This window comes from Malaclemys terrapin, chromosome 9, assembly GCF_027887155.1.
Source record: "Malaclemys terrapin pileata isolate rMalTer1 chromosome 9, rMalTer1.hap1, whole genome shotgun sequence".
Lineage (NCBI taxonomy): Eukaryota > Metazoa > Chordata > Testudines > Emydidae > Malaclemys > Malaclemys terrapin.
Genome location: NC_071513.1, coordinates 38,860,376 through 38,877,788, shown reverse-complemented (window position 1 = coordinate 38,877,788; position 17,413 = coordinate 38,860,376). Strand labels below are relative to the sequence as shown.

The window sequence follows — 17,413 nt, the reverse complement described above, 5'->3', positions numbered from 1 at the left end:
TCAGCTAGGGGGATGTTTAATGCACTGTAGACATTTGGGCTGGAGCCTGCACTCTGGGACCCTTTTTCATCCCGAGACAAAACATCCACGCCACAGTTAAACAGCCCCGTAGCCTGAGCCCCATAAGCCCATCTCAGCTGACATGGGCCAACAGCAGGTGTTTAATTGCAGCATGAGTATGCCTTTTATGGTTCCCTGACCCTCCGGTCACTGGACACAGGCCTGGTACTGAGGAATATCATAGAGCAGCCTCAGGGCTGCCCTGAACTGTGCTGACTGTGACAGCCACAAAGGAGTTGTCCTAGCAGCCTGGGATTGCAGGAGTGCAAGGGCGTTCCAGCCACACTCATTTCTCTCAGGCATCCCCCCAAGCTAGGGGCCTTGAGGACAGCGCTGTGCTGGCTTCACTCCCCTGCAGGATTCTTCTGCACAAGGAGAGTCCACAGCTGGACAATGAAGCCAGCTGTCTGGTTTCTATTCCTGGGGCAATGCAAAGTAGTCTTACTGGGGCTGAGCTTTTTAATGTCTTCCCCTCTCTTGTCTTTCCAGCACAGCTACTGAAGTATCACTAGCATTGCCAGTAACTCAACTCACTCAGATCCACCAAGCACACTGGGGGGGTACAAGGTGCTATGGTCTCAGAGCTGTCCTAAAACCTTCTCACACTCTCCTTTGTCTGGTCCTGGCTTGTCCACTGGAATCTCTGATTTCAGGACCATTGGAAAGCCAGGACTTGCCAAACCTCAGCAGGCAAAGGTACATCCTGCTGGAGAACAGGCCTGTCTCACCCCTCTCTAAGCCAGTCAGAGGGAAAAGGCACCCAAAGGAGAAGAAGAATGACTGAACACTAGCCAGGCCAATCCCCATTGCCTGAAGTCCTGGGGGAGAGCTGAAGGTTTCAGGTAATGGGAGATTGGGTTATCGGGCCAGCAGGCTTTGATGGCTGTGTTCGGGGTCCCCTGGTGATAAAAAGCCAACTGATTTCTCAGAGGCTCTGCAGCTTTGTGTAGGAGCTCTGCAGCTTCGGTCAAACCCTGAGGGACAGATCCAGCCTTTGGATAACTGAGAGTTTGGGGGAACTGGGATTTGGCTCGCCAGGACACTCAGATGTCCCAGTACTGAGTGTGAGAGTAAGGCCTCGATAGAAAAAAAATAGGTAGGTGCGACTGTGATTCAAAAGGGGGCCATTGAGTGAAGAGCTGACGTGAGTTACTAAGGAGCCTCCCATCCTTTTCGTCTGATTGTATATTAATTTGTATTCTGGGAGCACCTGGTAGGTGAAGCTCTTATCCCTTGTGGAGGAGGCAATACCCATTGTACAAACAGGCTTTCTCTCCTGCTGCAGTGATCCGTTACAACAACGACCTGGTGCAGAAATACCACCCCTGCTTCTGGATTGACGGCCAGTACCTATGCTGCTCTCAGACAGCCAAAAATGCAATGGGTTGCCAGGTCCTGGAGAGCAGGAATGGAAGTAAGACACCACCTTGCACCCCCAGCCCATCCTCCATTCCCCTTCTCTGTGCTTCGGTTCCTTGCCCCATCTCTGGAAGGCAGGTCCGGGTCACCTTCCGAGCGTCTCACCAGCCACTGACCCTGATGAGTTTTTCAGCTTCTTTTGCTTCATTTCTTATCTTAAAGGTTTAAAGACTGGGTCTCATCGCAAGACAAAGAAGCCTCTCCCCCCGACCCCTGAGGAGGATCAGGTAGGAGAGGAGTGGCTGGGATCAGTACTTGTCACAGGGTGGTCTGTCCCCTTGGAGAGCAGTGGGGGACTGGGGCCAGCCACACCTTTTCTAAGGCATTTCAGAACAGGTGGTTCCAGGATCACTAGGTGTGCCAGCCTGCTGAGCATTAGGAAGAGAGAGAGAGGCCAGCAGGAAGGTTCTCCTGTTCCAGGCTCCTGATGCTGGCAGGCTAGGGAAGACTGAGAGTGCTCAAGCAGAACCCCAAGGAGGAGGGCTGTGGAGCCCCTGTGGCAAGGGGAGGAGTTTGAGCCTAGGGGGGCAAGGAAAAGGCCTGAGGGAAGGTTGCACCTGGGGCCAGAGTGGGATTGGCAAGACCCCCCTGCTGAGAGGGAATTGGGACCCTGGGGAGAGCTGAAGTCCTGAGCGAAGGAAGGCTTAGAGCTTGGACAGGCCAGAGGAACTGTACATATTTTGTAAGGACTTGATGAACAAGACCCCAAGAGGGACATGCTGGTTTAACCCGTTCCTGGGTGCACGTGAGTGCACTGGAGAAACATGCAGGGGGAGCTGAGATGAGACGAAGGCAGTGCCAGGCCCCGGGTAGCACGCTCAGGGACCCAACCCTAAAACAGCGCTCTGTACTGCACGTGGTGAGGGGCGGGACACTGGGCCCTCATTGTGTTCTGTGCTTCCCCACACCCTGGAAAGATGATGATGAAGCCGTTGCCTCCCGAGCCATCTTCCAGCTCTGCGAGTGAGCTGAAGAGGGTGGTGGCACTGTACGACTACCAGCCGATGAACGCCCAGGACTTGCAGCTGCAGAAGGGAGAGGAGTACTTTGTCCTGGAGGAGAGCAACCTGCCCTGGTGGAGAGCCCGGGACAAGAACGGGTAAGAGCCCCAGCGTGGATAGTGTGGGGGAGGGACCTAGCTCAGCCACACGTCACCCTGTACACTCACGATCCTGCACACACTTAGCCCCCTCCTGAGGGCACCTCCAGAGCACATGCACGCCCACGTACCTCTGCACGCAACTACATCCCCCACACGTGGTGGTGCCTCCCTAAGAATGGTGCAGGAGCCAATGGGGATCTGTCCCCTCTCCCAGAATCCTGCTCAATGAAAACTAAATGTAGGCAACCTCTGTGCCCTGCAGACACATGCTGGCAGAGTCTGTGCTGGGGACAGCTCCCTCTGGGTGGGGTCACCCCAGGCCTGCTGCAGCTCCATGGCGCAGGCTAACAGTCTGTGCCAGCATCAGGGAGGGAGAGGCAGCTCATTCACTTGGTTCAGAGGAAGGAGGAGGACTGCAACGGACTGGCTGTGCATGCCCTTGGTACCGACCTGATCCAAAGCCCACTGGAGTCCATGGAGAGACACTCTTTGGCCCCAGTGGGCTTTAGTCTCTCTGTGGCCATTTTCCACCAGGATTTCTGGCCAGGAATCCTGGGTCTCCCTACGCTCCCTAAGGAGAGGCTGATGGGTTCTCTCTTCTCCTGTAGGAGGCAAGGTTACATTCCCAATAACTACGTCACTGAAGCCAAGAATTCCCTGGAGATTTTTGAGTGAGTATGAGAAGCCGTGGGGCCAGCTGGGGATTTGGGCTTCATTGGACCTCTCTTTATGAAGTAGTAGAGTTCAGCTTTTAACATCAGAGCCCCCTCTGCCCCACAGAGGGGGCGGAGGGGGGGGGGCTGGCTCTGCCACTCCCATACCCTCTGCCCCACACAGAGCCCCAGAGCCTTTCATTCCTACTGTGCTTTTGTCACAGGACTGCTTGAGGATACAGCACTGGAACATGGGGCTGGAGAACGGTGACTGCCTCTCGCACAACCAGGCCCTCTGCATAGGGTGACCATATTTCTTAAAGTAAAAACAGGACAGCCTGGGGCTCACCTGAGCACCTCCCTCTCCACCCCCTCCCCCGCACAGGGCTCGCAAGACCCGCCCTCCTCACACCGCCCACGGCTGGGGCTGACCTCCTGAGCTCCACACCACGCGGGTGGTCAGCTCTGAAGGCAGCGCTGCCCGCCAGCAGCAAATTTCTCTGCTCTCCTGCTGGTGGGCACTGATGCCTTCAGCTGACCCCCCTCCCCCCCTCCAGACAACAGCTGCTGCTCTCCTGCTCTGCCTTGCAGCCAGGACAAATGTGCAGTTTTGGTGAAAAAGTAGGGACGGCCGAGACAGAGCTGAAAAAGGGGACTGTCCCGGCCAAAACAGGACGTATGGTCACCCTACCTCTGTGTCACCAGTAAGTTGTGTGTCCACCCCCACCGTGCTTCCTGTCCAGGGGCCTCTCCCTGATCATGGCCATGTTCTCTTGTTCCAGGTGGTATTCCAAAAACATAACCCGGAGCCAAGCCGAGCAATTGTTGAAGCAAGAGGTGACTGAGACATCAGTGAAAATAAGCGACCTAGCTCTGCTGGGAGCCTTTCTCCACTGCAGTCCTTGCTGGGCTCTTCTCAGAGCCCAGACCCAATTCACTCCAGCAAGGAAAGCCATGCATCACCTCCACAGCATGTTCTCTCTGCCCTGGGTCTTGCCCTCTGAACCCCAGCAGGTCACAGCAAAGCTGTCATGTTCTGCTAGAAGCAGTGGAGCCTCACTGTCATCCCAGCTGAAAGGATCAGAGAAGTGCTGGCACTGGCTTGGCTAGTGATGCCATTTCAATAGGAATTAACATTATCTTGAGGCTGGGCCAGATCCCCAGCTGGTGTTGATCACGGTAGCTCCATGGAAGTCTGTGGGGTTGTGTCATTTTACAGCAGCCGAGGATCTGGCACGTGCATAGACTATAAAGCTGCTGCCTCCTTTGAGCTAAGCAGGGGTATGTTCCTAACACTAGGAGGCAGAGTAGCTCCTGCTGTGGAATAGCTTTGCCAATCAGGCAGAGATGGATGGTCCCAGAGGGCTGCACTGCAGAGTCCACTAGCCCCAGCCCAGCCCAGGGTGGGACAGCCCAGGCCAAGAATCCAGTCAGAAGACAAAGCAAAATGAACCCAAGGGATCTACTTCAGCGTGAGGGCGAGGGAGAGCCTGTGCTGGGCTCCCCATTTGATTGTGGAGACGCTGCCCTCTTTTCCAGGGCTGGCTCCAGCATTTCTGCTGCCCCAAGCAAAAAAAAAGCCGCGATTGGCGGCGGCAATTGGGGGGGGAAAAAATAAAGCCGCGATCGGCGGCGGCAGTTCAGCGGCAGGTCCTTCGTTCCTAGAGGGAGTGAGGGACCTGCCGCCCCGGAATTGCCGCAGGTGCTGCCCCTCTCCCTTGGCCGCCCCAAGCACCTGCTTGTTAAGCTGGTGCCTGGAGTCGGCCTTGCTCTTTTCACCCCCTTCCGGTGAGCCAGCCCCTCAGAACCCAGTTCACTTTAACCTTTGCCTGCCCATTCCCCCGTGGAATGAGTACGAGGGGGGGGAGGGAGGGAAGTGGAGTCTCTGGTTCCATCCCTTGTCTCCTCACAAACATCCAGTCCTGTCCTCCATGCTGAATCCCCTCTCTCTGTGTTTCAGGGGAAAGAAGGAGGCTACATTGTCCGAGATTCCACCAGCAAGACAGGAAAATACACAGTCTCTGTGTTTGCCAAGTCCTCCGGGTAAGCGTCATCCAAGGCTGTTTTCCTTTCATTAGACACAGTATGGGCAGCTGGCTCATTTCTGTCCCATTGCTGCCCCCGGCTCTGATGCCCACTTTCCAGGCCCACCTCCCTCGCTAGCTGGCACCCCCCCTGCAGTCACTGACTCGGAATGTGATTGGCTCCTCAGGGACCTGCAAGGAGTCATCCGCCATTACGTGGTGTGCTCCACGCCTCAGAATCAGTATTACCTGGCAGAAAAGCACCTCTTCAACACCATCCCGGAGCTCATCATGTACCATCAGCACAACTCTGCCGGTGAGTACGCAAGAGGAAAGAGGACACGGGCAGAGTAGACTTCTGTCAGGGCCCCATACCCTACACAGGCTCTGCATCTCCCTCTCCAGCAATGGGACCAGAAGGGGCTGAAGGCTCCCCTATCCAGCTGACCTCTGGCAGCAGGAGCCAAGGGAGAAACAGTTCATGGCATGATTTCCCCCCTCCCTATCGCTGTGGTCCCTAGAAGAACAGAAGCCCACAGGCATGATAAGAAACCACCTCTCAAAGAGGAGGCAGCAATTCAGAGGAGGGTGAAACAGTCCAAGCAAAGGCAGGATGAAACTCCACTTTTGCATTCAGTGGCACTACTGTGCGCAGAACAAGCATGCAGGGGCTGGTCTACTAGAACGCTCCCAGTGGCAGGGTGCCATCCCAGAGCACCCCCTTGTGGCACACCAAGACCCTGCTGGCATTCTCCCCGGATTCAGAAATAAACCGCTCACATCCAGAGCTTGAAACAATATTCCCTTTCTCCTGGAGTCTGATTTATTTGGTGTAATGAGAATCCTGCAAAAGACCTCCTGCTTAGTCTCAGGGTCTTCCCAGCCCTCCTTAGAGCTCAGAGGAGTTCCTGTCAGGCTCCTCCCTCTTGGCCCAGGACACCCACTGCCCTCTTTGTTGGGCAGTGCTCCTCAAGTCAGGCCAGTGGTAGCCAATGACATCCAACCAGCCCCCAGGTGGGGGGGCCTCTTTTTACCTTAGTCCTTTTCCCTAGTGTGGGAGAACTCAGTAGGCAGCAACCTTCCCTTGCTAGTGTCTCTAGGTGTGCCTCTCCTTGGGAGCAGCCCTTCTCTGTAAGCCTGCAACCCTCCAACTGAACTCCTAGGGACTCGCTAGTCAATTGACTGCACAGGAGGTTGGTTGGCAGCTAATTGCTTACAGGTGGCCTGAGGTAGGCTCACTTGGCTTAAAGACAGTAAGATTGGTCTGACTGCCCTTAAAGGGGCCAGCCACCCTGTGGCACCCCATTTCTGAATGCTATCACACTCTGGGCCCCAGGAAGCACAACAGCACAGGCAGCGCTGGAATTCAAAGCAAGGACTATAGGTTTGTGCTGATGCAAGAATATCCTTGTCTTCTGGTGGATGCTGGAGTTGCATGTTCTTTTCTGGAAGGTCAGGGAGTACATAGAGCAGGGATGTACCTCACTGTAACCTTTTTGCTGTGTTTCAGGGCTCATCTCCAGACTGAAATACCCTGTGTCTCAACAACGAAAGAATGCCCCCTCCACAGCAGGACTGGGCTATGGTAATGCCCACTGTTCTTCCATACGTGTGTGATGGTATTGCACGTTACCACTTGTGTCTGCCTTCAGTTCTACTGCACCATTCCCTGCAGTGACTTGCTGCTCCCCTGCCAGAGCTCTTAGAACATCCCCTACCAGGTTCCTTCCCTTCTAGGACAGGCAAGGGTTGGGGTGCCTGCGAGGGCTCCCTGCAATCAGTGCGCCTGCACCTTTCCCGACAGCATCCCTTCTTATGCATATGTTTGTCCAGGTGAGTTACTTCCACATCATTGCCCATGCTGCTGTTTGTTACAGGGTCGTGGGAGATTGACCCGAAAGACCTGACTTTCCTGAAGGAGCTGGGTACTGGGCAGTTTGGTGTGGTGAAGCATGGGAAATGGAGAGGCCAGTTTGATGTGGCCATCAAGATGATCAGAGAGGGCTCCATGTCAGAGGATGAGTTCATTGAGGAAGCCAAAGTCATGATGTAAGTGGCAACAAATCCTGTTTGTCTCCTGTGGGGTCTTTACTACAGAGATGTCTCATTTGGCCTTGCTACATCCTCAGAATTCATCCTCCAGGTTCATTCACTCCTGGTCATTCCCTGCACTGCTCCACCTATGGACACCAACCCTGCCCTGAAGGAACCGCCCTGTTCTGCGATGAAAGGCCACTGCCATTTCCACCTCCATTTAGTACTGAGCTTCCCCCACACAATTTTGCCAGCAGATGCCAGTTTTGGAATGCTTGCCCTTGCCAGGATCTCGGTCTCCATGCTCCTAGCATCTCCCCAGCCGCTTTCTGAAGTTTAATTTCCTTTCTTGTCCTATACAATGCAGGAACTTGTCACATGAGAAGCTGGTGCAACTGTATGGTGTCTGCACCAAGCAGCGCCCCATCTTTATTATCACTGAGTACATGGCCAAGGGCTGCCTCCTGAGCTACCTACGGGAAACCCGGGGGCGGTTCCAGCCTTCTGAGCTGCTGGAGATGTGCAAGGACGTCTGTGAGGCCATGGAGTACTTGGAATCCAAGCAGTTCCTGCACCGAGACCTGGTAGGGTCCGTAAGGAACATGATGAGTGACACATCTTGTGCTGAGAGAGTCACCGGGCGTCTTTAAAGAAGCCTTGGCTGAACTTGCAGACACAAACCAAAAAAATCTAGTTCTCCTCAGTGAAACTAATGGGTGGTGAATTGAGAACAAATAACAGGAAATGATTCTTCACTTAGGGTGTAATGACCCTGTGAGAGTCACTGATGCGGGAGGTCACAGTCATATCCTGGGGCTGGACAACTCAATGCCTGATTGTAGTTGTAGTTAGGTTGATTAAAGATGGGGAGGAAAATCAACTTCAAATCTCATGTTCTGGACAATCAGCAGATTGCTGCAGGGGTCAGCCAAGAATTTCCTCCCAGGAAAAACCAAGGGGTTAGCATCCTTTGAAGGGTTCAGCTACTGCTGGAGAGGATCCTGGGTTGGAGGAACTATGGACTGAGTCAGTGAAGCAAGTTCTACATATTCCTTTACATTGATTTGACCAGTTTGATTTGAGTCCATCTTGTTCATGAGCATGTAGAGGCAGCCATGCAGCCTTCTCTCTGCAAAGCATCTCTCTCACCCTCCTTTCCCAGAGTATGAGTAGTGTGTACCATATGTACAGTCCAGCCCGCCTAAGCCTCTGCTCCGCTTGTGGTTTAGTAGAGAGACTGAAGAAAGCACAAGATTTTTCAACCACATTTTTGCCCACCTAGTGCTCTCAGCAAATAAGTAGGCTGGAGGATCTCTCTGGTCTCAGGCAGTGGTAGACATTGCTTTAGGCAACATAGGCAGGATTCTCTTTGAGTCAAATGTAGTAGAAAAAAGAACAGACTCAGGCTGTGTCTACGTAGCTATGCCAGTGTAACCCACTAGTATAGATGCAACCTACCCAGACAGAAGGGGTTTTGATATCAGTGTAGGGACACCACTTCCCCAAAGTTAGCTACATCAACGGAAGCATTCTTCTTCCATCAACAGAATTGTGCCTACACTGGGAGTTAGGTCAGGTTGTTTATTTCACACCCCGGACCGATGTAACTATGTCTAGCTATGTCAGCCTAACTTTTAAGTGTAGGCCAAATCTCAGGACCCCATTTTTAAAAGCAGGACTCTCTTTTTATGTCTGAAATTTGCTGATGCAGTTAACATCACCTAGATGTCTGTCTGATTGGACCCTCGTATCAGGTAGTTAAAGCTCTATTGTAACAGACCTGCAAATAACTTTTGGTGTGAAAATGAGAAAAATTATTGGCATCCCATAAACTACCATTGCAAAACCGAAGACAGGGCCTCAGCACTTGAGAGATATTTGGGACAGAAGGCTGCAAATTTAATACAAGAGCTAAAATGAACCATTCAGCTGGGTAACATGTAAGCAGAATTTCCAGTTCTAATCCTGATGGTGGAGAGTTAGTTAAAGGACCTGGGAAGATGGTGAGTAGGGTTAATGCTGCTCATAAAATCTCCAACCTGGCCTGATCTACCTTGTAGCGATGCAGGAATGGTGTCAGCTGTGGTGCATCTGTATCTGCCAAGTCTTTCTGACATGTCTTGGGTGAAACACCAACTTCTGCTAAGCTCAGTCCTCTCCTCCCCATAGTTGGTGTGTCAGTAACATGACCTAGAGAAATCTTAGTTCCTGTTCCTCCATGACATGAGCTGCCATGGTGCTGTGGTTTGGCAACCAGTGCCTTTCTCTGAGCCCCTGGAGACCAAGGCAAGCCATTCTGTGCCAGGCACATTGTTTGGTATGGGGGATGGTCACTGCTGCAGTGATTCCCCCTCGGGGAAGAGCTTTGTGTATTTCATATGCCATACTCAATGCTGATACTATGACTCTTCCCATCTCTCTGCCTACAGGCTGCTCGCAACTGTTTGGTGAATGACCAAGGAATTGTGAAAGTATCTGATTTTGGCCTTTCCAGGTCAGTTTGTATGCATGCACATGCATCTCTCTTCCTTTCTCTTTCACACTTTTTCTCTGCATCTCTTTTATCTTCTTCATCCCTTTCTCACTCTCCTCCTCCTCACCCTTGTTTTTCTTTTCTCCCATTTCTGCTGTATTCACCTGTCTTCATCCAAATCTCTCACCAAGCTTTTTCTCCCTTCTTCCTGTCTCTTCGCCTCCATCACTCGCTCCTCCACCCCATTCATCTCATCCATGTGTATTTTCCTCCCTCTCTGTCTCTGTCTTGTCTCTCCATTTTCTTTCAGGCTTGACTGGGTGCAGGAGAGGTTCATTAGATGAAAGAATGAATGAATGGGGAAAAAATGTGAAGCAACATCACATAAAATGTGTATCTACTGCAGGTATGTCCTAGATGATGAATATACAAGCTCCATGGGGTCCAAATTTCCAGTCCGGTGGTCTCCCCCAGAGGTCCTTCTGTACAGCAAGTTCAGCAGCAAGTCTGACGTCTGGGCTTTTGGTAAGTTGAGAGGACAAAATTTCAAGTTGCTGACAAGGAAAGAGTGGTTGAATGGAGTCAGAGAGAATCAGATCCTCTAGGAAACTGCTTCAGATATGATCCTGTATTCTTTCTGCCCCATGAACTGTCCATGTGCATTTCTGTTTGACAGGGGTTCTGATGTGGGAGGTTTACTCCCTGGGAAAGATGCCCTATGAGAGGTTTAACAACAGTGAGACAACAGAACATGTCACCCAAGGACTGCGTCTCTATCGGCCTCAGCTGGCCTCAGAGAGAATCTATGCCATCATGTACAGCTGCTGGCATGAGGTAGGTCCTATTCCCACCAGTACACATTCTTCCTGTCTACCACAACCCATCTGCAAGTCTCCATAGTCACTCCATCCATTGGACCCAACATTGCTCAGTAAATGCCATCTGGTCCCGGGGAGGGGGGGGGGAGAGGCTTTTTATCTCAGGTCTGCTTTACACTTATAATTTATACAGTATAGCTAACTTGGTTAGGGGTATGATTTTTTTTTACCAGCATGGCTAAATCAGCAAAATCCTTCTGGTATAGATGCAGTTATTACTGGTATATTTACATCAGCAAAACTTTCCTAGCATAGACAAGGCTCCAGTATTTATTTAATCATGGGTTTCTACTTCACTGGTATTTTTCTCTATGCATTTTTTTGTTTGTTTCAGAAAGCAGATGAGCGACCGACCTTCAGAGTCCTTTTGGGAAATATCCTCGAGATAACAGATGATGAACCCTGAACTGCTACTTGAACCAAGCTGTCATTTATTAGTGTTTATTTTTGCCATTTAATCTTTTCTGTGACTAACAAACCTGCCCTAACAGGCACTGGAAGAGTCCTAAAAGAGCCTGCCATACTCAGAAAGGCAGAAGATATCTGGATTCACCAAACAGCATCGGACTCTAGCTTCTCCCACAATCCAACAACTCACTTGTGTTGGAGCCCTCCTGGTACTAAAGAGAATAGCAACCTACTTGCTATAGTTACAGATCAGGAACCTCCCTGGAGAAAGGATCCTTGAAAGCAGCACTTCACTGCTGCACTGGGCTCTTGCTACAGCCCAGAGACTGAAGGCATTATAAATGGCAATAGCCAGGTACTAATGGCCCGTGCAGGAACTACGAGCAGAGATTGATCAAAGAGACATAGAAACTAGGGATTTTTGTAAAATAAAACAGTACAAATTGAGAGGAATTGGGTCACTGAGATCCAATAGCTCCTGTCTACTCCAGGCAAGAGCCTGTCTAGTGTGCAGCTCTGGTATGGTTGGCTAGGCAGTGGCCCACAACAAGAGAGTGCTACTAGATGTGCTTGCTACACTGGACAATCAAGAAAAAGCATTTCTAAAATACTGGGATGGCTTCCAATCTCCATGGACCGTCAGTGGTGGTCACAATTGTGACCAAAGTGGTCCCTGTCGCAGGCAATAAGGCAGACAGCTGTTGGAGGACTGGTAGGATTGACAGAGGTTGCACAGTAGCTGCACCTTCACAGCATCATCCCCAGTAGGACCACATGGCTCCCTGTCAGTCAGGGAGGTGGTTTTGCTGCATTACCATAAGGGGGTGTGTGTGTTGGCTAAAGACAAATCGGAGCATGGACACATGCACACGGAGGCTGAGACAAGGCGACTTATGCCAACTCGCTGTGCGGTGCAATTTGGTCTGAGTGACCTGCCTGGCAGGATGACACAGGTGTCTCCTTGCAGCCCAGCACCTGCCCTGCCAGCCCCCAACCCTGCAGATGTAGACTGGCTGGGACACATCTCCCCAGGAGCTGAGCCTAGCCCTCCTCATCCCCAGCCACACAGGCCTGGGCTGGCTGAGGCATGTCCCCCTGGGGCCCACCACCCAGGCAGGGTGCCCAGAGGGGGGGGGGAGGGCAAGTTGGGCAATTTGCCCCAGACCCTGGGCCCCGCAAGCCCTGGCTAAGAATCCCTTTCCTCACCCTGCGGTGGTCCGGGTCTTCGGCAGCATTTCGGCGGCGGGTCCTTCAGTGCTGCCGAAGACGCAGAGCAACTGAAGGGTCCCCGCCCCCCGCCGAAATGCCGCTGCCGCAGACTTGGAGCATGTACAAGCTTCGGTGAGTACAAGCTCCCCTGCTTTGCCCCAGGCCCCCTGCATCCTCTGGGCGGCCCTGCACCCAGACCCCCAACCCCATAGGCACAGCCTGGCTGGGGTGTTTCCCCCGGGTAGGGTGACCAGACAGCATGTGTGAAAAATCGGGAGGCAGGGGGTAATAGACCCCTATTAGGGTTGCCCACTCTGACTAAAACTATTCCAGGAGATTTTCCCCCCCAACCTGACATGATGTCATTTTCTTAAAATATCCTATTAAAATCTCCCGGATTGCTGTCAATAGTCCCTGGGAGATCGATGCGGATCCTGGGAAACTCCAGAACAATCCTGGAGGGTTGGCAACTCTAACGCCACAAATATTGGGACATCAAGTCACTCTACCCCTGGGCCTGCCTGGCCAGAGCCCGGCCCCACGAGTTGGCTGGGGGGGCGCCCGCCCGCACCCGAGGCTGGGCCGATGCTGCTGCCCGCGGAGACCGGCCCTGTCCTGCCCCGCCCGGCCCGCAGAGGGCGCAGCATCCCCTGGCCCATCCGCCGCGCGGGGACTGATTCGTCACGAGAGCGAGGCCTGGAAGCCCAGTGGTAATGTTGAGGATGCGCATTGCCGAAGATTGCGGGACGCTCCGAGCATGCGTGGTGGGACAATTTCCCTCTTGCGCATGCGTGGTGGGGCGATCATCCCCCTCCGAGCAAGCTGCAGGCAGACACGTGAAGGTCGCTCCCGGCGGCGAGCTGTGTGCCCGGAGCCTGGCATGGAGGCCTCGTCCCCCGCGGGCCTGGGCGCCACCGACCCGCAGCTGCAGCATTTCATCGAGGTGGAGACCCAGAAGCAGCGCTTCCAGCAGCTGGTGCATCAGATGACCGAGCTGTGCTGGGTAGGGGCCGGCTCCGGGCAGGTCTCTCCGGCGGGGAGGGAGCGGGAGGCAGCCCCAGATGCTCCCCGCCGTCTCCGGGGAATGGGGGCACATCACTCCTCCCACTCGCTCGAGGGTGATCGGGGTCCTTGCCTCCTTTCCCCATCCGGAGCTAGCCGCGCGCACCTCGCAGGTGCGGCCCTTGCCGACATGCCCCCATCCCCTTCTTCCATCTGGGGCTGTGCTGACAGAGCGTCCGGGAGAGCAGAGGGGTCTAGGCACCAACACGAGGCTCGCTGTGTGCGAGGGGTAGGAACCCCCCAGTACGTACGTGTGTGTGTGTGAGGCGGGGAGACGGGGTGTTGCTGGAGAACACGCAGGCACGTCCAGTCCCGGTAACCTGTCTCCCCAGCGCTGGTGGGTGGCGATGGAGAGGGAAACGCAAGACAGAATTTCAGTGTGTATCCAAATGTCCATCACATCACAAGGAGACTGCAGGTGTGAACCAAGGGATGGGAGCCCATAACCCTGAGAGTTTTAGGGTAGTGTACCTGGAGAGTCATTGAGATCAGTGGTTAGGAGAGAACCTGGATATATAACTATCCCCTGGGATAGAGCCAGGGAGACACCCTTAGACTCTAGCCCCAGAAACAACTTTCAGCTAGAGATTGCAGCATCTTTACTCCTGGTAATGAGACAGAGCAGCAGCATTGGGATTGGTATTCCCAGGCTGTTAGGGAAATCGTCCTGACTTGTAAATGGAACATATTTGTGCTGAACATGAGGATAAGAGGAAACTTGGTGTAATGTGTCAAACTAGTAGAGTCTGGGCTATTTGCCATGGGTAGGCAGAAATTCTGGACAAATTAGTAGTGTTTCAGTAACTGATGACCCTTGCCCAGGAGTGGGGGAAGCCAGGGACAAAATGGCTGGAGCTGCCACTCTTTGTAGAAAATGCAGGGAGAGTGGGGGTGCAGCTTTCTGTGAAGGGAGGTGTACAGGAGGAGCCGGAAACCTCAATGGACAAGGCAGCAGCAGGAGCAAGCTGAGAAGAGGGGGCAGGTGTGTCTGTACACTCAGGGCAAGTCTTGCCTACAGAATTAAGTCAACCTAAGTTATGTGTTTGCACAATCACCTCAGTAATTGAATTTACACATCCACCCTATGCTGCTTGTCAGAGGAGCGTGTCCTCACCAGGAGCACTTGCACCAATTTAACTGCCAGTGTGGGGAATTTCAGGGTTTTTGAAAGGCATTAACAGTCCACGTAAGCAACCCAGTGTCTGCACTGACACTGCATGGACCTAACTACATCGATTTAAGTGCCACGCCTCTTGCAGAGTTGAAGTTATTAAGTTGATGGAGTGAGCAAGGTACAGTGGTGGGAGCTACATTTTAGCATAGACTCTTACAGAGTTAGGTTGATGTAAGCTGCCTTACATTGACCTAACTCTATTGTGCAAAAAGAAGAACAGGAGTACTTGTGGCACCTTAGAGACTAACAAATTTATTAGAGCATAAGCTTTCGTGGACTACAGCCCACTTCTTCGGATGCATATATGCATAAATTTGTTAGTCTCTAAGGTGCCACAAGTACTCCTGTTCTTTTTGCGGATACAGACTAACACGGCTGTTACTCTGAAACTTAACTCTATTGTGTAGACCAAGCCTAAGTGTTGAGTGTAGAGAAACTTAACACGAGTACTTTTCACCCACTTAGTTCTCACACTTGTAGTGTCAGCTTATTTAGGTTTGACTGTAAAGTGGGCCAATAAGCATTATGGCAAAACATGCTAAGTGTGCACTGGGTGGGAGAACGCCAGGACCCTCCCCTTTGCCAAAGCTACTGCCTATGATGGATCTGCTGTTCCAAATAACAAACCTTTTGTTTGTGAAGTGTTAACTTAGTAGGTGGTGACCCTTTCTTGACTCCTCTTCTGACTGGTTCTTTTCATGTCTTGAGCAGGAGAAATGCATGGACAAGCCTGGGCCCAAGCTGGACAGTCGGGCAGAGACCTGTTTCGTGAACTGTGTTGAGCGTTTCATAGATACCAGTCAGTTTATTCTGAACCGGTTGGAGCAGACACAGAAATCCAAGTCAGCCTTCTCAGAGAGCCTGTCTGACTGAGCAGGGCATGGACTTCTCTGTTCCCTTAATAAAGAGAACTGCACATCAAATGGGAGAGAGAGAGGAAAAGGAGAGCGGCTGATGGGACAGCTATAGAAGACAAGCTGTGGGGAAGTTGGCTCCTTCCTCGGTCAGATTCTAGAGTGTCCTGTCATCTGAATGAGCTGAGATCAGCTTTTTGTTTTGTCCTTTAAAATGCCAATTTTGTGAAAATTACAGCTAGAGAAGAGAGCCTGTAACAGATGCACATTTACTACTCTACTTGGCGGTGTACTGTTCTCATTCCCACTGACTACCTTTCATATACTGGCTTCACACTGGGATTGTGTGGACAGAACTTCTTATGTCAAGCGCACTAACTCCAAAATGTTTAACTGGGGGGAGCACACCAAGATATCTAGGATCTTATCTAATTCAAGTACTGGAGCCAGTAGGGAATGAAACATTAAGTGAAGCTTAGGAAGGGGACCACTACGTTAAACGGTCTTGTATTCAGAATCAGTTTTTATGATTAACCCTCCCCTAAGAGAAAGACTAGTGAATCTTGGTCTTAGAACCAGACTGCAGCTGAGTTGATCTGTGCCTTCCACGTGCCTAGGGGAGGACAACAGCTTGGGTTGCAGGACTGCACCAATCTAGCTTACTGTCCTTTGATAGAAGAACTTGCCCAAGGATGTAGCTACGGGAAGAGATTTTAAGCCTCACTTAAGATATAAAGTCAGTCATGTGACCAAGTAACAGTTGTTTCAATTAGAAGTGCAACATTGTTAAAAATTGATTTGTTCCATAAACTGCTTTCTCCTGATCATTGGAATAAATATTAATTGGATCAATTTTTTAAATTAGCTTGTGTTTAGGAAGGAGGGCTGGTGGGGATGTCAGACCTACCTTTCACCTCTGCCATGGGTGCAGCCTCTCTGCACATTCCTTGTCGCCTCCATTTTGTTCACCATAAAATAATTTTTGGGCAGGGAGAGAATATGCAGGCTAGTTCTTAGTTAAACACAATGGATCTGTTCTGACTAGAAAGCCTGTATATCATATTGTGAACTCTGATTTCCTGTTCAGTGGTCTATTTCATGGCCTCCGTGACTGGATCAGCCACTTAGTAAATCTACTGTTTGTGAAAAGGGATTAAGTCCACTTCATCCACAAAGCAGATAAAATGGTGCAGATTTCCTTAGGCAAAAACTTCTTATCTAACCAGACTACCTCTCATAAGAAGGTAATTTGTTCTCATGACCATTTGATCCTCTGTGCCTTTGTAGAGACTCACCCAATAAGAGGAGTGATTCTAGTTCGGTTTTCTGAACCAAACATCTTTTCCTACAGGAAATAGACCTTCCATCTCCTCTTACACAAGTTGCTGAAAAGCTTAATTGCGCTATTACTCTTCCCTGGAAACCCCAAATAAATTATTGAAATCATGTTCCTGCCTGTTTCCTGAGCATGATTGTGACTGCTACTTCTGAGTTCTACAGCGGAAGCTAATAAAGCACTACTTTTAATATGCCTCATCAGGTGACAGTGCTTACTGATGTAAGTTGTCTGTGTATTACCTTCCCAGGGGAGAAGTGCCATAGCTGGCCTTCACCTTTTGTAGCAGTTGTCTACAGTGATTATTTTTCTGAGCCATTGCTTGGATATATGGGCTGGTTCATAGGCTAGTTTCCACGGCAGTCTCCCACAACTGGTATCTTCCAGAGAACAAGTGACTGACTGGACCAATGAGACAGGTCAACTCTCTTAATCCGTCCAACCAATCCTAGGGCAGGGCTAACCTCTAAATAACAGCTTTCTGATTCTTGTATGTCTACACTGCAAAGAAAAACCCAAGGCAGAGTCTCAGAACCTGGGTCAACTGACTCAAGCTCCAGGGCTAAAAATAGCATTATGAAAATTCCAGTTGGGCTCAAAGACTCCCCCACTCCTGCCAGATTTCAGAGCCCCTGCTCCAGCACAAGCAGGAGTATCTATACTGTGCAGGGTAGACATACCCTTAGAATAACAGTGGGACTTCGATGAGAGAACAGAATATACTCAT

At 51.3% G+C, this 17,413-nt stretch overlaps 2 protein-coding genes across 3 annotated transcripts in view; both read left to right on the top strand.

Moving 5' to 3' along the window:
* The window catches only part of BTK (Bruton tyrosine kinase), a 29,177-nt gene extending 17,438 nt beyond the window's left edge, over positions 1–11,739 (top strand). For both annotated transcript variants that reach the window (XM_054039857.1, XM_054039856.1), the window contains 14 exons: positions 1,346–1,474; positions 1,642–1,706; positions 2,397–2,578; positions 3,190–3,252; positions 4,017–4,071; positions 5,195–5,277; positions 5,447–5,574; positions 6,769–6,843; positions 7,136–7,307; positions 7,660–7,876; positions 9,722–9,786; positions 10,172–10,290; positions 10,442–10,599; positions 10,978–11,739. In XM_054039857.1, the coding sequence (XP_053895832.1) occupies positions 1,346–1,474; positions 1,642–1,706; positions 2,397–2,578; positions 3,190–3,252; positions 4,017–4,071; positions 5,195–5,277; positions 5,447–5,574; positions 6,769–6,843; positions 7,136–7,307; positions 7,660–7,876; positions 9,722–9,786; positions 10,172–10,290; positions 10,442–10,599; positions 10,978–11,049 (1,583 nt within the window). In that variant the 3' untranslated portion in view covers positions 11,050–11,739. The remainder of the gene's footprint in view (positions 1–1,345; positions 1,475–1,641; positions 1,707–2,396; positions 2,579–3,189; positions 3,253–4,016; positions 4,072–5,194; positions 5,278–5,446; positions 5,575–6,768; positions 6,844–7,135; positions 7,308–7,659; positions 7,877–9,721; positions 9,787–10,171; positions 10,291–10,441; positions 10,600–10,977) is intronic.
* Positions 11,740–12,973: 1,234 nt separating this feature from the next.
* Positions 12,974–16,202, top strand: TIMM8A (translocase of inner mitochondrial membrane 8A). Its single transcript, XM_054039439.1, is given in 3 exon segments — positions 12,974–13,025; positions 13,028–13,263; positions 15,208–16,202. Coding segments are annotated over 3 exon segments (450 nt in total). The 3' UTR covers positions 15,370–16,202.
* Positions 16,203–17,413: the final 1,211 nt, after the last annotated feature.